The 22,504-nt window shown below is 50.0% G+C and overlaps 1 protein-coding gene across 8 annotated transcripts in view; it reads right to left on the reverse strand.

The window, feature by feature from the left end:
• Window positions 1–9,006: 9,006 nt before the first annotated feature.
• The window catches only part of PDE4A (phosphodiesterase 4A), a 52,657-nt gene continuing 39,159 nt past the window's right edge, over window positions 9,007–22,504 (reverse strand). For 7 of the 8 annotated variants that reach the window (XM_066346500.1, XM_066346494.1, XM_066346490.1 and 4 more), the window contains 9 exons: window positions 19,323–19,416; window positions 17,630–17,853; window positions 16,082–16,180; window positions 15,825–15,989; window positions 15,488–15,587; window positions 15,230–15,384; window positions 14,877–14,999; window positions 14,140–14,322; window positions 9,007–11,562 (listed from right to left, as the gene is read on the reverse strand). In XM_066346500.1, coding sequence (XP_066202597.1) covers window positions 10,885–11,562; window positions 14,140–14,322; window positions 14,877–14,999; window positions 15,230–15,384; window positions 15,488–15,587; window positions 15,825–15,989; window positions 16,082–16,180; window positions 17,630–17,853; window positions 19,323–19,416 — 1,821 coding nt within the window. In that variant the 3' untranslated portion in view covers window positions 9,007–10,884. Of the gene's footprint in view, window positions 11,563–14,139; window positions 14,323–14,876; window positions 15,000–15,229; window positions 15,385–15,487; window positions 15,588–15,824; window positions 15,990–16,081; window positions 16,181–17,629; window positions 17,854–19,322; window positions 19,417–20,870; window positions 21,249–22,504 lie in introns of those variants that run through there. The other variant, XM_066346504.1, reaches the window with a different exon arrangement.

Below are 22,504 nucleotides of genomic sequence, written 5' to 3' on the forward strand. Positions count from 1 at the left end.
CTGCTAGCACTTTTCCCTGATTGCTATATGAGTGTGTGACTGCGCCACGTGTATATGGCCTATATATAAGGTGACCAACTTTTTTTTACAATGAAAAGGACAAAACTAAATTGAAGAAAACAATATTGTAAATAAAAGAAACATTTTATTCATTGTAACAATAATACACTATATGATAAATGCATAATAAAAACATTTGTAATATTTTATATTGTAATTATGCTTACATGCCTATTATTTTTAATAATAATTGTAAGAAAAAAGTACTCATTTAGTAAAACTAAATATCAAACAAAACCACTAATTTGGAGTGGTATTTGGGTCTATTTATCATTTTCTAATTAAAAAACATCTGTTTTATGAAACTATTTAATCAAAATGCATTATTAATAGCTATGGTTTGAGGTTAGATTTCCACTTTAAAACTTGAATTTTGGGAAAATACTTGTAAATAAAATTATACGTATTTGGAAATTATTAAATAGATAATGAATTAATAAAACATGAATTGTGTTTACCTGTCTATGTCTATGATTGAATATCCACTGAGAAAGAAATAATCGTGAGTCTACAATGTTGTATGTGCCCTGTCGTGTTTCAGTAAGAAGTACACAAAGCCATTTGCGCGCTCCCTATATTCCGCGCTCTCTCAAGGTCTCCCGTGGGGAGCGCATGCGTTTCATAATCCTGTAAATCTTTGACGAATGGTCATGTCAAATACAAATATGTCACCTCACATGTAATGTATCAACTCTGCATCAATTGAATACCGATATTTACAGATTAGTCTTCCAATATCAAAAAGGAGGGCGTGTAGGAGGACACTTTTCCAGGGAGGACAGAATTTACAAAAGGACTGTCCTCCCTAAAGGAGGACGATTGGTCACCCTACTATATAAGACTACTGGGTGCTTGCGCTTGAGAGAGATTGGGGATTGTGGATGTGCGGATTGCCTGCCGGCCGCTGTGCGGGGCCCCTTTGCCCTTCGTTTGCCTGAGAGGTGGTTTCCCCTGTCTGTGTATTTGTCCACCGTTGTGAGAATTTATTAAACGGAATGGCCCAACCCTTTCTGGTTCCATAGTTTTTCTACTGTCTGCCTGAATCCAGTGTGAACTTGACTGGCCTCGGCCACCAGCATTCCAACTGGGGACCCGTGACAAAACAGGTATGACCAAGGGTCCCCTTAGGAAGATAAAGACACAGGCGGGAGGCCCTGGCCAGTTGGCTCAGTGGTAGAGCGTCGGCCTGGCGTGCGGAAGTCCTGGGTTCAATTCCCGGCCAGGGCACACAGGAGAAGCACCCATCTGCTTCTCCACCCCTCCCCCTCTCCTTCCTCTCTGTCTCTCTCTTCCCCTCCCGCAGCTGAGGCTCCATTGGAGCAAAATTGGCACCACGCTGAGGATGTCTCTGTGGCCTCTGCTTCAGGCACTAGAATGGCTCTGGTCGCAACAGAGCAATGCCTCGGATGGGCAGAGCATCGCCCCCTGGAGGGCGTGCCGGGTGGATCCCGGTCGGGCGCATGCGGGAGTCTGTCTGCCTGCCTCCCGGTTTCCAGTTTCAAAGAAATACAAAAAAAAAAAAAAAAAAAGACACGGGCGGGAACCCCTCAGGAAGAAGGAGTGACGCCAGAGTCTCCCTCAGGAAGTATGCTGGGGCCCCATCAGGAACGGGATTGAGACCCGGGTACCCTCAGGAAGGGCAGTCGACGCTAGGGTGCCCTAAGGAAGTGGGGACGACTCTGACCTAGCTGTTCGGAGGAAGAGACGTTGCTAGGATTCACTTCAGGAGGAGAGAGGACTCCAGGGAAGTCCTTGGGAAAGGTGGACGTCTTAGCAGTCACTTTCAGAAAAAAGGGGTGATGTCAGGTGTCACTCTCAGGAAGGGAGCAATGACACCAGGATACTCTCAAAAAGGGGGGATAACGCCGGGGTCCTACTAAGAAAGTTGGAACGACGCTGGGGTCTCTCTCAGGGAGGCTAACACTCGCCTGCCTCCGGAGCTTGTCTCACCCGCGGCCCATGTTCCTCCTCCCTCGGAGTGCTCAGGTTCTAAAGGCGAAGCGGCCGCGCCCCTCATAGGCCAGCCAATCATAGCGCAGAGAAAGCCTGTCCTCGCCACACCGCCTACCCTGTCTGCGCGTGCGCATTCTTCTGATCCTGTTGTAGTTCCTCAGAGCTACTCTAGGGGCGCTTGGGAGCTCAAGCTTCCCTAGGTCGGGCGACCAATGTGTATGATTTATTTTATAATAATAGTATCTGGTGTATAGACTCTGGTGAGAATTAAGTGTGATAATTTACGTAAAACAAACAGTGCCTGACACATAGTAATCGCCTGCTAAACCTGGGCTATTATTATTTTCATTTTACAATGAGGAAGCTGAGGTACAGAGCCAGTAAGTAACCTGCTCAGACTAACCCAATCATTAACTGGCAAAGTTGGAACTGCAACCCACGCAAGCTGAATCCAGAGCCTGTGTGCTTTTCTACCATGCTTTTGTGGCTCCCAGATAACAACTACCGGGTATTATTTCTTTCTTGATTAGAAATAAGTTTCCCCTTGATTATAAAAATAGCAAATGCTCTCTGTTAAAATTCACAAAATATAGAAGACTACCGAACAGAAAACAAATCTCTTTTTATGCCACCACTGGAGAACTATTAATATTTTGATGAACAAGGTGACTTTTCTATGTACATTTTTTTTTTAAGTGGCAGAGACAGGGAGTCAGAGAGAGGGACAGACAGGCAGGAAGGGAGAGAGATGAGAAGCATCAATCATCATATTTTCTTTTTTTTTTTTTTTTTCATTGCGCGTTGCAACACCTTAGTTGTTCATTGATTGCTTTCTCATATGTGCCTTGACCATGAGCCTTCAACAGACCGAGCAACCCCTTGCTGGAGCCAGCGACCTTGGGTTCAAGCTCGTGGGCTCTTGCTCAAACCAGATGAGCCTGCGCTCAAGCTGGTGACCTTGGGGTCTTGAACCTGGGTCCTCCTCATCCCAGTCCGATGCTCTATCCATTGCGCCACCGCCTGGTCAGGCTTTTTCTTTTCTTTTCTTTTTTTTTAAGTTGGAAAGGGGAGGCAGTCAGACAGACTCCCGCATGCGCCCAACCGGGATTCACCTGACATGCCCACCAGGGGGCGACACCCTGCTCATCTGGGGCATTGCTCTGTTGCAACCAGGGCCATTCTAGCGCCTGGGGCAGAGGCCATGGAGCCATCCTCAGCGCCCGGGCCAACTTTGCTCCAATGAAGCCTTGGCTGCAGGAGGGAAAGAGAGATACAGAGAGGAAGGAGAGGGGGAGGGGTGGAGAAGAAGATGGGTGCTTCTCCTGTGTGCCCTGGCCAGGAACTGAACCTGGGACTCCTGCACGCCAGGCCAACGCTCTACCACTGAGCCAACCGGCCAGGGCCAATCATCAGTTTTTCGTTGCGACACCTTAGTTGTTCATTGATTGCTTTCTCGTGTGTGCCTTGACCATGGGCCTTCAGCAGACCGAGTAACCCCTTGCTCGAGCCAGTGAGCTTGGGTCCAAGCTGGTGAGCTTTTTGCTCAAGCCAGATGAGCCCACGCTCAAGCTGGCGACTTCAGAATCTCGAACCTGGGTCCTTCCGCATCCCAGTCCAACGCTCTATCCACTGTGCCACCACCTGGTCAGGCGTGGTGGCACCTTTGTTGTTTATTGATTGCTTTCTCATATGTGCCTTGACCCTGTAGGCAACAGCAGAGTGAGTGACCCCTTGCTCAAGCCAGCGACCTTGGGCTCAAGCCAGCGACTATGGAGTCATGTCTATGATCCCACGCTCAAGCTAACAACCCTGCACTCAAGCTGGTGAGCCAGTGCTCAAGCTACGTGAGCTTGTGCTCAAGCCAGTGACCTCAGGGATTTGAACCTGGGTCCTCTGCCGGTCAGGCTCTATGTACGTATTTTTTAATTGGATCATACAGAACATTTTAAAACCTGCCCTTCTCACAGTAAATGTTTTTTTTTTCTTTTTTTGTCTTGTCTTTTCAATATAGACTCAACCCATTGTTTTTAATGGCTGCATATAATTCCATTGTGCAAATGAAGGATGATTTAATGACTCCCTAGGTTGGATATGTGGGCCTTTAATAATTTTTTTTTTTTGTATTTTTCTGAAGCTGGAAAGAGGAGGCAGTCAGACAGACTCCTGCATGCGCCTGACGGGGATCCACCCGGCACGCCCACCAGGGGGCGACACTCTGTTGTGACCAGAGCCACTCTAGCGCCTGAGGCAGAGGCCATGGAGCCATCCTCAGCGCCCGGGCCATCTTTGCTCCAATGGAGCCTCGGCTGTGGGAGGGGAAGAGAGAGACAGAGAGGAAGGAGAGGGGGAAGGGTGGAGAAGCAGATGGGCGCCTCTCCTGTGTGCCCTGTCTGGGGATCGAACCCGGGACTCCTGCACGTCAGGTTATTTATTTATTCATTTTAGAAAGGAGAGAGAGGGAGAGAGAGAGAGAGAGAGAGAGAGAGGGGAGAGAGACAGAAAGAGAAGGGGGGGAGGAGCAGGAAGCATCAACTCCCATATGTGCCTTGACCAGGCAAGCCCAGGGTTTTGAACCGGCGACCTCAGCATTTCCAGGTCGACGCTTTACCCACTGCGCCACCACAGGTCAGGCTTGAGGTTTTCATTAAACTGTTTCTTTAGAATAAATATTTTAAAAACTGCAATGGCTAGGTCAAAATGCATGCACAGTTATGTTTTTGTTGTTGTCGTTTCATTTTGTTTTAGAGAGAGACAGGAAAGGGGTGAGGAGAGAGATGAGAAACATCAACTCATAGTTGCTTTACTTTAGTTGTTTATTGATTGCTTTCTCATATGTGCCTTGACCTAGGGGCTCAAGTCGAGCCAGTGACCCCTTGCTCAAGCCAGTGACCTTGGGCTCAAGCCAGTGACCTTGGGCTTCAAGCCAGCAACTTTGGGCTCAAGCCAGTGACCTTTGGGCTCAAGCCAAAGAACTTGGGATCACAGGAATGACCCCACGCTCAAGCTGGTGACCCCATGCTCAAACTGGTGACCTCGGGTTTTCGAAGCCAGGCCAGCCTCCTGGGTCAACAGTCAATCCACTGTGCCACCACTGGTCAGGCAAATGTTATGGGTTTTGTGTGTGTGTGTGTGTGTGTGTGTGTGTTATGGGGTTTTTTTAATTACTTTTTAAAATTTATTGATTTTAGAGAGGACGAGAGAGCATGTGTGTGTGTGTGTGTGCAAGTGAGAGAGAGAGAGAGAGAGAAGGAGGGGAACATCAATTTGTTGTTCTACTCATTCATGCTGGCATTGGTTGCTTCTTATATGTGCCCTGACTGGGATCCAACCTGCAACCTCAGCGTGTCAGGACGATGCTCTAATCAACGGAACTACCCTGCCAGGCCAGTTTTTCTTTCTTTTCTTTCTTTTTTTTTTTTGAGACAGTCAGACAGACTCCTGCATGCGCCCGACCAGGATCCACCCAGCACGCCCACCAGGGGCGACACTCTGCCCACCAGGGGGCGATGCTCTGCCCCTCCGGGGCATCGCTCTGCCACCACCAGAGCCACTCCAGCGCCTGGGGCAGAGGCCAAGGAGCCATCCCCAGCGCCCGGGCCATCCTTGCTCCAATGGAGACTTGGCTGTGGGAGGGAAAGAGAGAGACAGAGAGGAAGGAGGGGGGGTGGAGAAGCAAATGGGCGCTTCTCCTATGTGCCCTGGCCAGGAATCGAACCCGGGTCCCCCGCACGCCAGGCCGACGCTCTACCGCTGAGCCAACTGGCCAGGGCCAGTTTTTATGTTTTTGTTAAATATTGTTAGACCACTCCTGGAAAGATCTGTGTGCCAACTTCCACTAGCACTATTGAGCTATGAAAGTATTTTGCCCACCCCAGAACTGTTCATATATTCATTACTTGCCAATAGATAAAAAGAAAAAAAAAGTGCTTGTTTTCATTTGTACTTCCTTATATTTTTATGCTGTGAAAGAGGGAAAAAATATTACCCACATCTCAAGATTTTGTGCATGTGAAATAAAATAGTGGTAATAATATAAAAGTGCTGACAGCTATCTTTGTGGAACAAGCACTGGGCAAAGTGAGATCCCTATCTTATTTTCCCTATGTGAGATCACTTCTTGGCCTCAGTTTCCTTATCCGCAAAATAGAACGTATGATAGTACATACCTCAAAGATCACTGTGGTGTGAATAAAATAATCCTCCTAATGAGTTCAGAGCCCTAAAGAGGTTGGGAGAGGCAGATCCATCTGCCAAAGACCAGGGTGCCTGAAAGTGGCTGATGTCAACTTCAGAGAATAAACTGATCCCACGCCTTCCCCAGTTTCCCCAGTCCTGTCCAGATTACAAGGCCTCCCTACCCTTGGCTACCTTTGCCTGAGGAAAGATGAACTCCCCACCAAGAGGATTTAAAAGAGCCAGCTGATGGTCACATGCCACCTCCACCCTTTGACCCACATTCCCAGCCTGTCAACTTCATCCCAACACAGGAGGCATTTGGGACATCATGTCTGCCCTTTACACTTGGGGAAACATGCCCAGAGTAAGAAGTCTAACCTGGGCCCACCTGCCCATCCCCTGCAGCCTGGGGTTAGTACTGTTGCCTCTTGACCCCTAGCCCAATACCCTTTCCCCAACTCTGCCTCCCTTTGAAACACCCTTGGGAAAATGATAGTCTCCTCTTTGCCTCTTGCACAAAGTTCAGATTCCCTGGAAACAGCTAGCTAATTTTCCAGCTTTGTTTCTCCTCTCTGGGTCTAGGCTTCCTAAGTCCCAGAACTGTGCAGTCTGACACAGTAGCCATTGGCTACATGTGGCTACTTAATGTAAAAGAAAATTAAAACTCTAGTTCCTCAGATGCACTAGCCATATTTCAAGTGCTGAATAGTCACATGTGGCTAGTGGTTATCATGTTGATAGTGCAGACATAGAACATTACCATCATCATAGAAAGTTTCACTGGACAGCCCTGATTGAGACTGACCCCGTAAGTCTGAGATTTTTATCCTGTTTTACAGATGAGACAACTGAAGGTCAGAGAAATCACACCTAAGAGCACATAGCTAGAGCTGGGATCAAAACTAGTCCCTGGCCTGACCTGTGGTGGCGCAGTGGATAAAGCATCGACCTGGAAATGCTGAGGTCGCCGGTTCGAAACCCTGGGCTTGCCTGGTCAAGGCACATATGGGAGTTGATGCTTCCTGCCCCTCCCCCCCTTCTGTCTCTCCCTCTCCTCTCTAAAATGAATAAATTAAAAAACAACAACAACAACAAAACTAGTCCCTGGCACTAGTGAAGGATGGCAGTGTAGGTGGGTCAACCTTTCCTTAGATGCAAGAAAGCTGCCCTCATTTTGTTTCAGAACACACATGCTATATAGACATCTACTGATCCCACTGTGCTTAACACTGAAGCACTGTGTGTGTATGTGTTATCTGTTTATTACACCCCAGAGGCAGCCAGTATTCTAATCCAAATGTCCACTCACAAACACTTCCATTATCCATATCTCTATCCATCTGGGAAGTTTTGTTCATTAGCATAATATTAGCATAATGAATGTCAACACCTTTTTTTTTTTTTTACAGAGACAGAGAGAGAGTCAGAGAGAGGGATAGACAGGGACAGACAGACAGGAACAGAGAGAGATGAGAAGCATCAATCATTAGTTTTTCGTTGTGCATTGCGACACCTTAGTTGTTCATTGATTGCTTTCTCATATGTGCCTTGACCATGGGCCTTCAGCAGACCAAGTAACCCCTTGCTTGAGCCAGCGACCTTGGGTCCAAGCTGGTGAATTTTTGCTCAAACCAGATGAGCCCGCGCTCAAGCTGGCGACCTCGGGGTCTCGAACCTGGGTCTTCCGCATCCCAGTCCGACGCTTTATCCACTGCGCCACCGCCTGGTCAGGCTGTCAACACCTTTTGATTGGTGAAATCAGGGGCTTGTTAATTAGCCTGATAAAGGTTTGAAAAAGGGGCTCCCATGGGTGGAATTAACAGTATTAAAATATGTGGATTGGTTTAAATATGAGACTCATTCACTCCCCAACCTTGTACGTACAGGTTATAACCCAAGCCCTTTCTGTGCCCAGTCACTAATTTGGAGGATTCAGCTTGTCTGATACCCATAGACTTACAGGCCCAAAGCAACACAGAATCCTACCTTTAAAAATTCAGGTTTGCTTCTTGGTTTTGTTTTCATGCAATTCCCAGCAACATGAACAGAATGCTGGGAACTCATGGGACTTACAGGTGTAAATACTCTTGTGCCTGGTAATCAAGTTTAATGTCTGCACGGCAGAATTTGACCCGAGACTTTTCATCATGACCTGGCAGCCAGATGGTGGAGGTGTCAATCAGGCCTCCTGAAGGTTTCCAGGGGTGACTTTGAGATTCCAGGAGAATCCAAGAGTTGTGTCAGATATGTTCTGTGTAGGAGAACTGAGGTGATCCTACACAGGTTTCTGGGGTTTGCTGGCTTCCAAAGACTGCATGGTCTCAACCTTTATTTTACAACCTAAAGTCCACTGTGCCAGGACCTGACACATGCCTGGGGGCTGCTTTTCGCCAAGCTCCCTACAGCACCCTCAAAACTCTATCTACTTGGGTAGGGATAGGGTCAGAGCCTCCTATTCCTCCCCCAGCCCCAGGCAAATAGTGCAGGAGAGGTGCACCTCAAGAACCAGGATGGTCCACCTCTAGCTACCATCCTTATTCCTTCTCAGCTCCATTCAAAGAGCTGCTTCACCCCCTACACCCCCACAGCAGCCTCAGATGCTAATGATAGAGACCATGGACAGACCAATGACTCTGCTTCTGCACCAGCTTCCAACTCCACCTGAACAGTACCGAGCAGCCAGCTGCACGGAAAAAGCCACCAGTTACTTTAGTATCACTCACAACACTGGTCATATTTGGAAATTATATTGAAAACAAACAAACAAATAAACAAAAACAAACCAGGGTGGGAAAGAATGCCACATCAGCCAGGAAGATTGGTCAAAGCCTTGGTTTAATTGGAGACAAGATCGAAGGATTGATTACTGATCAATGGGCCAACTGATTGATCTTCAAAGTGGACAATACTCGAGTAGCTCATGGGGGTCCTGTGCATGCTCCCTGAAGAGAGGAGCCCTGATTGGGGGTGGGATGGTCCATCTCAACTACTGCCAGTCGGACCCAACCCTGGGCCAGGGGGAGGGACAAGCTCTGCCTAGCCCTCACTCCCTAAATGAGCCAACTCTCCATCAAACGTCAGCTCTGAGCCCTCCTTTTTGGGATCTATGGTACAGTTTGTATAATACAGCAGGAATAGAGACTCTCCCTCTGGGAGATCCCCACCCTTCCTTCCCCTGACTGGGTCAGCTGGGGAAGGGCAAGTTTATTTCCCTTTTTGCCTCTGTAGAATAATTTATAACCAATATTACAGTATGTACAAAAAAAAAAAAAAAAAAGTAAAAAGAAAACCAAAAAAAAAAAAAAAAAAAAGGCCCACTCTGGTTGCCGGCTAGGACAGAAACTACTTCCACTACAAAATGAACCCTGTACAGTATCATGAGGGTGGGAGTGGGTGGTACTCCCCAGTGAGATAGACAGACAGATGGAAGGCTGAGGGGAGGCTACAGTACCGTGTGCTCCCCCACACGGGTGGGGGCAATGAGAAGCCCTGCCCTGCCCAACTGCAGAAGCAGGCCAAGGGGAGTGGGGAAAAAGGAAGAGGGCGTCTTTCCTTCCAAACAGTCCCCCATGGCTTGGAGCAAAATGGCCTTGCACCTGTCTGTTATATTGCTTGGGGAATAGTTAGGGGAAGAGGAGGAGGCTTGGCAAGGTGGGACAAAGGATAAATGACTTTGGTGCCAGGGTGGGAAGGGATGCCTAGGAAGGGAATGTGGGTGTACACAGTTATTGCTTCCTCCTAGGGCAAAGGGTCAGGGAGGGCAGCAGGAGGATGTTGGGGGGATGCCTAGGATGGGGGCTCTGGGCCTGGCCCTGCCCCACCCAAGGTGCAGGTGGGAGCCCCTACAACCCTCTCCTATGGCCGTGAGAATCATTAAGGCAGAAACAAGAGGAGAAGCAGCTGGAAGAAGGGGGTACAGCTCAAAGCTGTCTCCCTCAAATGGAGAAAATCCAAACAGAACCCAAAGTGGAAGGAAGGGAGTGGCAAACGAAGGGAGGACCAGGCCCTCCTCAAACCTCAGACCCCAGGCTGGTGGTGTGAATGTCCCTCCAGCACCCTCCCCTCCCAGCATCCCCAGGCCCGTCCCAGAGACAGTATTGCCAGGTTTGTGCAAAATGAGGCGGAAGACTTCTGGGGAAGGTGGGGCAGTGAACCTGAGAGGGGCTGGAGCTGGGGCCTCTCACAGTGACCCCCCCAGCGGGCTCCTGCCCAGCATGGCTATTCCTGGCTGGATTCTAGAAACCCTCCAAATTTCAGAAGTGCCTGGAAAAAAGACTTACACCTGCTTGGGCCTCGGTGGAGAGCCCACAGAGGCTGGAAGACTGAGTCTGGGACCCAGGAGGGGTGAGGATGAGGCTGGGAATGGACAAGGGGATCTGGGAACAGGAGCATCTACAGTTGCTGTGTTTCATCCTGGTTTTTTTTTCTTTTCTTTTTTTCTAAAAATGTAACAATGAAAATTCCAAAAATAAAACCCCTTCCAGGACCTCAGCCCCTCCTTCCTCAGGTCCCACCTCCAAAAAGAGGCCCCATGAGTGAGGGTGGGGATGGAAGGAAAGAGGAAAAAAAGAAAAGAGAAAAAACTCCACCTTTCTGTTTTCTTTTTTCTCAAGAGGCCCAAGAGTCTTTGAGGCAGTCGGGGGATGATGGCGGTGAACGGATGCAGGGAGGGCAAAAGGGTGTAGGGGCCGGGGCTCAGGTAGGGCCTCCAGCAGACCCCCACCCACCAGGGGCTGGGATTGTGGGTGGGTTCTTGCCAGATGTCTCTGTGCAGGCACAGCACGCCCTCTTGGCAGCCTGATGTTCTTTCTGGGCCCCCACCTCTGCTGCCACGGAGGGGAGGCCCAGGAGGCCCGGGGCCTCCTCTGGAGTGGGTGGGGTCCTCAAGGCAGGCAGAGCAGGGTTCTCAGGAGACAGGACAGGGGGCCTACTGCAGCCCACAGCATGCACAGACACATCTGGGGACGTGGACTTGCCCTGGCCCTCAGCCACATTGTCTGCTTGCTGTGTCAAGGACATTTCCTCTATCTCCACCTCTGTGGACACGTCATGGCCATCCACCGCCAACAGGTCCTCAGCTGGGGATGCATCCTGGACCCTGAATAATGCCTGCGCCTCAATTGCACCCAGGGCGGAGGACACTTCCTCTTCCTCTTCCTCCTCTAGCGTCAGCTCAAACTGGAACTTATCAGGTAGGGGCCGGTGGCCTGGCCCCTGGGGCTCCTCTGGTGGCGGTGACGGGCTCTGCCGAATGGCACTATAGTACCAGTCCCGGTTATCTTCCAACATGTCCAAGATCTCCTGGGCATCTGGGTGGACCAAGTCGGCCCAGGTCTCCCACAGCGGGTGCACAATATAGTCTATGAAACCCACCTGGGGGAGGGAGAGAAGACATAATAAACTGGCGGCCCACTGGTACAGATGGCACTGCCATTCTGAGGGATCTAATAAAATTTAAACAATGCTTATATCATTTGACCCACCAATCTTGTTTTCCAGATCCACCCTGGAAAAATTCTTGCATAAGTAACAACAATAAAAAAAGAATCACATGAGATGTAAACATATACTGTATACATCAGTTGGGGAGTCCTTTTTTTTTAATGTGGTACCCACAGATATTTATAATGGCATTTTTTGTAACAAAGATAAACTAGGAATAACTCTATGGCCAGTTAAGAGCCTGACATCATCTTCCCTACTTTTCATTGACAGACTCTTGATTTTTTTCTTGAGGAACAAATGCTTCCAGCTGAAAACTACATTTCCCAGTCTCCCTTGCAAAAGAGAGGGTGGCCATGAGAAAGCCTGTAGGATGGAAGATGCTGGGCGCTGCCTCAGCTGGCAGAGGGCTTTCTCCCTAGAATGCAGCCAGGAAGGCTGTGACCATGAGAGGCATCTTTGGGGACAGAAGCCCCATTCTTTAGATGGTAGAAGAGAAACACTGAAAGCTCTGGGTGCCTACCAACTTTGCAGAGCCACAGAGAGCCAAATTCTTTTTCTCGAGACTTTTCTCATAGAAAGGAAAAAAAATCTTTATTTTGTTTGAGTCATTGCGAATTTCTAACTCCTAAACACCTAAATGTCTATCAACAGGGGAATGACTACATAAACCATTATCTATCTACATCCATGGGAATACTATACTGTAGTGAAAATAGGTGAGCTAAATCAGTTCATAATAACTTGGACAGATCTCCAACTCATTGTTGAGAAGAAAAAGCGAGCTGTATAAAATGGGTATATATTGATACAATTTGTATTTTTTTAATGTTTATTTTATTGATTTGAGAGAGAGAGAGACAGGAACATCCATCTGTTCCCATATCCATATTCAATCCCCTAACCAGGGATTGAATTGGCAACCTTTACACTTCAGGATGATGTTCTAACCAACTGAGCTATCTGGCCAGGGCACTATAATTTGTATATTTTTAAAAATTAAGTGAGAGGAGGGGAGGCAGAGAGACAGACTTCCACATGCTCTGATCAGGATCCACCCTCTCTGCCCATCTGGGGCCATTGTCCGTTGCTCAGCAACCAAGCTATTTTTAGCACCAGAGGTGAGGCCATGGAGCCACCCCAGCGCTTGGGGCCGACTTGCTCGAACCAATTGAGCCATAGCTGTGAGAGGAGAAGGGGAAGAGACAGAAAGAGAGAGAGAAAGGGGCGGGGAGAAGCAGATGGCCGCTTCTCCTGTGTGCCCTGACCAGGAATTGAACCCAGGATATCCACATGCCGGGCTAATGCTTCGCCAAACCAACTGGTCAGGGCCTACAATTTGCATTTTTAAAAAAGATAAACTTGCTAGGCCCTGGGCGGTGTAGCTCAGTTAATTAGAACATCATCTGGACATGCTGAGGTTGCAGGTTCGATCCCCATTCAGGATAAGAATCAACCAATAACAGCATGAACGAGTGGAAAAACAAATTGATGTTTGTCTGTCTCCTTTCCTCTCTCTCTAAAAAGAAATAAATAATTAAATAAATAAAGCAAACCCCACAAACCACTGCTATTAAGTTGCCTGTGAAAATAACTGCATAATAAAACTATAAAACTGGTTTTCATTGGAGGGGGGTTGCAGGCCCAGGAGACATTTGGAAGTGTTTGGAGACATTTCTGGTTGTTATGCCTGGAAGGGGAGGGTGCCCCTGGGATCTAGTGGGTGGAGACCAAGGATGCTGCTCAACACTATGTGATACACAGGAAGGCCTGCACCAAACAGAATGATCTGGAGTCAACTGTGGGTCTCACTAGGAGGAGACTAGATGTGGGGAGAGTGAGAAACTCTTCTATTCACATTGCAGTGTTGAGTCTTTTATAAGACTGCATTCCTGTCCCTCTTGCTAAATTTATCAGGCATATGATGAAAACAAGTCAATTCACCTCATTATAAAATCCTCTGAAAATCAGAGATCATATCACTGGCCAGGTTAGGATTTCAGAAACAGGTTGAATCAACATAAGGTCTGTAACTAAAGGCCAGCTAAGTATATTATTCTTGATATTATGGCTATTGCTGTAAATGAGTTAGAACTGTCTGAATGCGGTGTGTCCAAAGCTCAATTGCATTGTTCAGTGGAGGAGAAAATGTTGCATATTTCCCATCAAGGAAGATAAGTAAGACCTGGCTTGGTAGCTCAGTTGGTTAGAGCACCATCCCCATACACTAAGGTTGCGGGTTCAATCCCCAGTCAGGGCACATACAAGAATCAACCAATAAATGCATAAAGAAGAAGAACAATGAACTGATGTTTCTTACTCTCTCTCTCTTTCTCTCTTTCCCCTCTCTCTAAAACCAATAATTAAAAACTTTAAAAAAAAAAAGATAGAAAAGGAAAAAAACTAAGACTTAACATTGTGGAGGAGCAAGCAGGTCAGGACCTTCTGGGCCCTGAAGCTCCAGGCTAGGGTAGGGTGGGGTGCGAGGCTGGCACCCCGAAACTGTACCTGAGACTTCTCCACTGAGGCTGTGTGCTTGTCACACATGGGGCTGATCTCCATGCCACGCTCACGCTCACGGTCGCCCTGCTGGAAGAACTCAGCCATGATGCGGTCCGTCCACTGGCGGTACAGCTCCAGCGGCTTGGTGGGGTTGCTGAGGTCCGCACAGTGCACCATGTTCCTCAGAACCTGTACAGGGCACGGGACCTTAGAGGCCATGCTCCCATGCTAGTCTGAGGCTACAGGCTGCCTTCCCTTCTTCCCCTTGGGGGGAGAGTGGGGAGAAGGGGGAGGGGGAGAGAAAGAGAGACAGAGGAATAAAGAGGGAGATGAGTGGGGGCGAGAAGGGAGGAGATGAGGAAGGGCGGATGGAGAAAAGGGCAGAGGGAAGGAGGAGAGAGAGAAGGCAGGGAAAGAGGTGGGGGAGATGGAAAGAGGTGGGGGAAAGGAGAAAGGAGAGGGAATGTGGGGAAGAGGAGAGGAGGAGATGGTGGAGAAGAGAGGAAGAGAGAGACAGGGATGGGTGGATGAAGGGAAGAAAGAATTGGGGGAGATGATAGGAGGTGGGGGAAGATAGGAAGAGATGAGGGTTGGGAGGGGAAGATGAGGGGAGAGGGAGAAAAACAGACAGGACGATGGTCAAGAAGGGAGCTGGAGGCTGAGAGAGGGGCAGCAGTCAGGTCTGAAGGGTGGAAGGGAGAGAAAGGGACTAACTAGTCTTATATGATGTGTGAAAGGAGCACCTGGATGCGGTCCGAGTAGTTGTCTAGTAGAAGGACCCCTGAGCTGGTCACTTTCTTGGTTTCAACCATGGTCTTCAGGTCAGCTAGGAGGGTCATATGCTTGGACATGTCTGTGGCCAGCACCTGTGGGGAAGGGGGCCATCACGGGGGCCATCACAGGAGCCACTGAAGCTCTGCCACCAGACCACTGTACCACTCGGAGCCTCTGAAGTTTTCACTGGGTTCAACCTGACCCCACAAGTCCCGCCAAAAGACGCCTCTTCCCCCAGGGGCCGTGCCATCTTAAACTCAGACCTTCCCAAAGTGCCACACATCAAAGGCGACCTTTTCTGCTCTGTTCCCAGTCTGCGCACCATGTCGATGACCATCTTGCGCAGGCTCTGCCGCTGGCGTTTGCTAAGGTTCTGGAAGATGTCACAGTTTTCTTCTTGAAGCAGCTTGAAGCCCACGGCCAGGTGGTGGTTCTCCAGCACCGACTCATCATTGTACATGAGTGCCAGCTCCGAATCTGTGGCCCAGGCAGAGGCAGGAGGTCAGAGGAAGGGAGAACCCACAGGGCTGCCCTGCAGGGAGAGTCGGTGCAGGCCCCACCCCCACGGAGGGCCACTCACTGGTGTTGATGAGGAACTGGTTGGAGACCCCAGGGTGGTCAACGTCATGGATGGCCGCTGCAAAGAGGGCTGCGAGAATCTCCAGATCTGTGAATACAGCCTGGAGGCAAAGAGAGGGAATCAGAGAGACACAGGGGTTGGGGTGGGTCAGAGAGACAAGGTAAGAGAGATGGGGGCTCAAAAAAATTGGGGGTCAGAATAAAAAGATAAGGATCAGAGAGAGGAACAGGGTCAAAGAGAGATGGAGGTCAGAGACCCAGGGCCAGAGAGATAAACAGGAGATCAGAGATGGACAGTCAGCAATGGGGTTAGGGAGACGGAGCCAAGCAGTGCTCACGTCCAGGGCAGGTGTGGCCAGCAGCACATGGGTGGACTGCAGCACATCAGCAGCGTGCAGGCTGTTGTGGTAGGCCACATCCTGGTGGTAGTGGTCCTCCAGAGTCAGCATATATGTCACCATCGTGTCCACCGGGATGTGGAACTTCTTCAGCAGGTCCCGTTCCTGAGGGCAGGTATGGAGGGACAGTGACCCTTGCTAGCTCTTAGTCACCTGCCCCGGCCCCATCCTCGTGCTGCACCCCCACCCTGCCCTACCTGGAATACAGTATACATGATACAGCTGAGGGAGTGGCCCCCAGCATAATCTGACACATGGAAGATGTTCAGGCCCCATTTGCTCAGGTTTTCCAGTTCCTAGAGGAGACAGAGGCCAGAGATCAGGAGCCTGCGAGGCCCAGGGCCTTCTGGACTCTTTCCTGCAGAGCTCTGGATACCGTTATTGGTTACCCTGTGGGTAGCATGCTCAGCAGCACAGAACTTACTTCCCAGGTCCTACTGGGCCAAGAAATAACAAAGCAACCACAGCTACTATCTATTGAGTGCTTATTATCTGTCGGACACTGCACTAAGCACTTGATCTCAACTGGCAGGAGCATAAAAGTGATGTGACTTACCTGAGACTTTGTAGCCTCCAGGCTACAGGCTAATTTTCCATGTCTCCCCAGAATCCAGAACAGTGCCAGCACACAGCAGGTGCTCACTAAACACTGGGTGACCCAGTGCATCACTGGCCAGTGTCAGCTTGCAGAGGTGACAATAAACGTCAGCTGAGTGAGCCACTGAGAGAGCATCAGGTCTACTGTACAAATCAATGTGAGAGCCCTCTGGCTCAAGGTCTTTCGGAAGAGCCAGGAGCCAAACCCAGGCCAGGTCTGTAGTGCACACTGGTGGGGTTCTGGCCAAATCCCCATTCACTAGGCACTGTACCCATCTCCTAGCTGCTGGGATAGCAGCTTCTACGGCTCACAGCTGTCCTATTCCAGAAATGTCCCACCCCAGAAAACTGGTTTTGCCCCCACCTCAGGAACTACATAGAGAGGATGATGCCATTCACCCTAGGGGCAGCCCCCAGCCAGTGACTGACACAGGGGTACAGAGGCCGGTGCTCTTCCCTCCAGGTGGGCCCAACTCTGGTGCTCTTCGGTCCAGAGCTCCCAGTGGAGTCGGGCTGAGGCCGACCAGCACTGAAACCCTCTCTTTGCTTAGCTAGCGCCTTCCACTCCTGCTCCTGAGAGTCTCAGAAAGTCTGCGTTATGCCACTAGCTTTGACGAGAGACCTACATTAGTACCTGTTTTTGCGAACTGAAAGAAACCCAAAGAGGATTTTTGCTTTTACAGAAAAAGGTGAAAAACAAAAACAGAAAACAGTGTTCAGCCTTTGTTTTGCAGCAGCTGTTACGGAGGCAGCAACACCCTGAGCAGTGAGAACGACCCTGCCAACCTCACTCCCCAAAAACTGTACTCGGCATCTCAGCATTTAGTCACCAGAGCTTTGCACTGGGTCTGTGAGAATATGTTTCGTGCATCCTAAGATATCAGAAAAGTCTGAGAGAGCTCATAAGGGTACTGCACTTAGTGTGAAACTGGACATAACTGTTTTGATCATGAACAAAATAAAGACACATAAATTAATGGTAAAATGGCAATTACTTCCTCATTTTACACCGCTTGGGTTTATGAAAGGTTTCATAAAAACGTTTTGCTTTCAGATAGTCCCAGTCCTCATCTAACCCAACACCCAGCCCTTCCCCAGGAAACCCCTTGCCTCTCTCCAGCCCAGCCCCCCACAGAGCCCCCACTCACTTGGGCCAGGAGCTCCTCTTGGTCTGTCTTCACCCCAAAGCGGGGTATGCTGGAATCAGTTGGGTTGCTGTTGTGCATCAGTTTCTTCACCCCCATGATCTGAGACATGGGCTGGAACTGCGGCCCCGGGGCTGGAGGCTGCTGGGAAGGTCTCTGCCACAGTGCTTGCAGTTTTTCACCATCCTTCATTGTGGGTGATAGGATCTCCACTTCATTCTGCTTGTCTGCAGAAGATGGAGGAGAGCAAGCATGAGTCCCCCTCAGAGGTTCCCTCACTGGGCCCTCAGCCCCATCCCATTAGCTTTGGGAAGTCCCTCCCAGGAGGGCAGACCCCTTCTGGGAGTCATGCTTTTGGTTACTCATAAGCTGAAAAACAGAGGGGAGCTGGAAATTTTTCTGGGAGGTGGTGGGGTGGAGGTAGAGACTTTGGGGCCTACCCAGAGCTGTGAAGTGGCCCTAGTCCAACTGCCAGGGTTGGCAGGGGGTGGTGCGGGAAGTCAGGAAGCGGGGGTGAGGATGCTGGAGAGAGCAGCTGCCTGCCCCGATAGGCAGGAAACCTTCTCATGGTGCCTGAGAGTGCTGTTAGGGGTGGACAGTGCTGGGAAGAGGGAGGAAGTGTGATCTCTGGCTCCATGGACCCCCACTGCTACCTGGTAACCTCAGCCTGCCTGGGAACCACACCCTGGAGCCTTTTCCTGAGCTTCCAAGGGCTTTCAGAGCTCAGCTAGAACTGTCCTTTGTGAACCAGGGGCCCACCAGTCAATGACAGACCCTAACAGGGTTCATTCGCATGCCACACTACTATTGGCTGGTTCTCAGAATTTGGCACAGCCATACCCCCACCTGCGGGAGCATTTGAAAATCAAAACCTTCTCTTAAACTTGGTGGCAGGGAGGTGTAAATCTCCTGATGGTATTGTTGGTGATAAATTGTAGGGGGTGCAATTATCCTGAGTGTGTGGGGAATATATTCAGCCTGGGTTCTTGAGTGCAGAAGTTAGAATGACTTGGAGGTCCCCTTGAGCTTGAGGGTGCCACTAAATTTGGGGTATTCTGTATTGGGGCTGGTTCCACTGAGTCAGGAAACTCTCCTAAGTTTGGGGAATGTCTTCCAGGTTCTTAAGCTTGAGAACTGTATTGAGAATGGGTATCTAAAGCTTGGGGAGTCAGCTGAATATGGGGGGGTCATAAAGTTTGGGGATTTTGTTAAATTTGGGGGACTTTTCTGCTTGGAGGTTTTTTTTAAGTTTCAGGGTCTTTTGTAGACTATTCAGGGCAGAGTTTGAGAACCCTACTGAGTTTAGGCATCTCTTGAGTTTGGGGGACCCTTCTGAACTGGGGGGACAAGTTCAAGTTTGCAGATTCTATTGACTTTTATGGGACTTTTCAGACTGGAGGCATTTTCAAGTTTAGAAGTTCTATTTGAGTTTAGGGGTTTCTTGGGGTTGAGTTTCAGAGTTCCAATGGGATTCCACTGAGTTTGGGAGAACTTCTCAATTTGATTTTTTTATATATAGAATTTGGGGTCCCATTGAATTTGGGGCAGCATGAGTATGGAAACTTTTAAACATGGTGTTTGACCTTAGAAGAGTTAAGAGTCAGGGTCCCTTGGGCAAAGGTGGGCAACAGGACTCGGTCCAGGGGACCCCTCCAGTCCAGGTGTGATCCCCTGCCATGAGCTGCCCCTCACTCACCCAGGAATGTGGTGGAGATGTACTCAGAGACCTGGTTTCCTGATCTGCTCATCTCTGACAGGTGTGTGAGTTCACGGTTTAGCATCCTCTTGAACTAAGGTGAAGGAGGCAAGAAGGAGGGAATGATGGGGTCATGGAAAAGGGGGTAAGTCAGTGTTCAGAAGACCCCATGAGTCCCTCTACTTCTCTGTTCAGCCAACAGAGCCCCCTGCAGGTTGCCAGAGGGGAAGGGTCAGCCCTTTCTCTCCTCCCAGCTCTGGATGGGGGTCCCCAGGCTTGTGCAGTTAGGACTTAGCATATACCTCCTTGTCTGAGGAAGGGGGGCTCCCAGTTCCCTCTCCCCCTCCTCCAAGGAGGAGCCAGAAGGGCACCTGTGGAAGGGAGGGGCTCCTGACTAACAGGGAGCCAATGGGGTTTCAGGAGAATTCGATTGCCATGGTGATTGGAGTCTCCTTAGCAACTTCCCCTCCAACCAGCTGCTGAGCTTGGGGGAAAGGGGGGCCAGCCGGCAGACCTCTTAACCCTTGCCTTCCCAGAGCTACCCCTGGCCCCTATCTCCCAGACATGGACTCCACTCCCTGGAGGTTCTGTCCCCCAGCACCCAACCTAGTTTAGGAGGAGGGAATACAGTCTCCCAAGTTCTGGGTGAAGAAACGGTTTGGCTGAGGCAGGGGAGAATTCAGTGAGCTGAGGAAGACCTAATTCCGTCACCCAGGGAAGAGGGGCTCCCATCATAGCTCCCTCTTTCCTCACCTCATGGGGGAGACAGAGGCACAGATGAATGGAGTATACCCAGAACCACTCCTAGGGCACCTCCTGGTTCCCCCATGCCACTTTACACAAAATCTGCTGTGACATTGTGTAAGGAGGAGAAAGGGCATCAGCTCCCTGCCCCCAAGCTCTGCCAAAGCACCCCCAAAGCAGAAGAGAGGCAGAAGAGACACTGGGCAGGAAGGATAAGACTGAGTGTCCACACCAGATGGGCACTCACTCCACCCAGTGCTACCCGGGGACATTGAGCACACATAAAGAGAAAGACACACAGATGCAAAATGGACCCACAAAGTCATAAGCCACATACAGAGACAGAATTCTGTGCTACACAGCTCATACAGCCCAGACACACAAATCAAGAGGTATGTACAATAAAGTGGTCACTGACAATTGGGGTCATATATATGCCCCAGAAAAATCACGCAGTTCAGGATTCACAAACATGTCCAATACACACAACCACAATCAGAGCCATATGATCTCAGACAGGGCCACACCATGACCCAGGCAAATAAGCATATAGTCAGGCAGCCCCACACTATTGCAGACACACATGTATGTACTGACAGTCACACCCAGAGAGACCCACACCCCCAGCCACCCACCATTTACTCCCAACCCTGGGCCACACACAGAGACATAGTCATAAGCATTGATCTCCAGACCACACACGTGCACAGCTGAACACACAAGTCCAGACCAGGGGTTGAAGGGTCACAAGTCAGAGTGCCATGGCCAGGTCTCCTGCCCACCAACCACCTCAAGGTCCCCTACCTGGTCCCACCAGCCCACCAGCCATGGCTTGGAGCAGGTCTCGCAGAAGAAATCCACCAAGGGCATCTTGGAGTCTTAACCCTGCACAGGGCTGCCGCTCACAGAGACTGAGCTTGGGGAGTCCTGGGTTAACAGCCACCGTCTGGGGCGGGGGTGGGGTATTGGGCAGGTGGGCAGTAAAAGGGGGAGCCGCGGAGGGGCCTGGGCCGGCCCAGCAGGGCTGGGGGCTCCCCTCCCCTCCGCGCTCCCAGTGGCAGCCCTAGTTACATGGTCTGCAAGCCCCTGGCCCCTATGGGCCCCCCACAGCAGTGGCAGGAGGTGGCCAGGGACCCCTGCCCATGAGGGGCAGGGCGAGGGTCCCAGGAGGCGGCTTCAGAGGCTCTGGGCTCTGTGAGTGCGCCTGTGTGTGTGTGCCTGCTCACTGCAGCACTGGCAGGCTGCATGTGATGTCAGCTGGTGCCGGGGGTGGGGGGGCGTTAAAGGGGCATCAGAGCCCACAGACTCAGCAAGGACCCAAGTGGGGCTGCGGAGGACAGGCAGGGCAGTACCTACCCCCTCCAGGACATGCCCCCTCCATGGACACACCCAGAGACAAAGACACACACCCAGGTGCTCCACACACTCTCAGACATATAAACACTCTGAGACACACCTTCCACACTAACACAGCCAGACACTTGACACACTTAAGCAGATACCCAGATGCTTTCAGCCTTACACTGACCACATGCACACACATCTACAGTCACAACTCTAAGGTGCAACAAATGTATACCTATACATTTATAGGTATACAGTTGAGTACACAGAGATACAAATGCCTTCAGACACACCCCTTCTAAGAACACAGACCCACACTCAATGTGGAGACACACACCAAAGGAAAACGCCCAGATGCTGGACACACTTATAAACACATACTCAACACACCAGCAGACACACTTTCAAACAAACACAAATACCCATGTAGCCTTAGACACAAACATACCCTGACAAATCCATAAAGGAATACCTACACACACACACACACACTCATCACAGACACACACTTGCAGGTTCACATTCAGAGATCCAGTCACATTGTCAGATACCCACACACCCTCAGGGACACAGCCACCCTCAGACTTGTATGTTCCCAAACAAATCTCCACCCACAGGCATATACACTGCCGCTACCACAGATACCCCCATCTGTACACTCATTTCCTGATATGCATCCTCCCACACGGGCTACCACCATGCCGCACAACTCCAGGAAGCATTATCATCCACACTGCCTACTTTCTGACTGGTGCCCCCTGGAGTTGTGCAGTGCACAATCTGCACAGCTGTACATGGAAGCGTTGCACCCTCCCCTGCAGCCCTGCAAGCACACGTGCACACATATACACACACAGAGTCACAAATGCATGGAGATACACACTATAAGTGTGGACTAACTCATATCCGTAGACATACACAGCCCTCCAGCATTGACCCACATAACCCCACATGATCGCCTGTGCACACCCACATACCATCCATAGCTACACCTCTGTACACCACTTCTGACAGAACCTCTTGAAACACACCCCCACCCTATGCTGCAAATGTGTAGCCAACAAATTCACAGCCACACAGACCCATAGTCACAG

Source organism: Saccopteryx leptura, chromosome 1, assembly GCF_036850995.1.
Source record: "Saccopteryx leptura isolate mSacLep1 chromosome 1, mSacLep1_pri_phased_curated, whole genome shotgun sequence".
In the NCBI taxonomy this organism is placed as follows: Eukaryota; Metazoa; Chordata; class Mammalia; order Chiroptera; family Emballonuridae; genus Saccopteryx; species Saccopteryx leptura.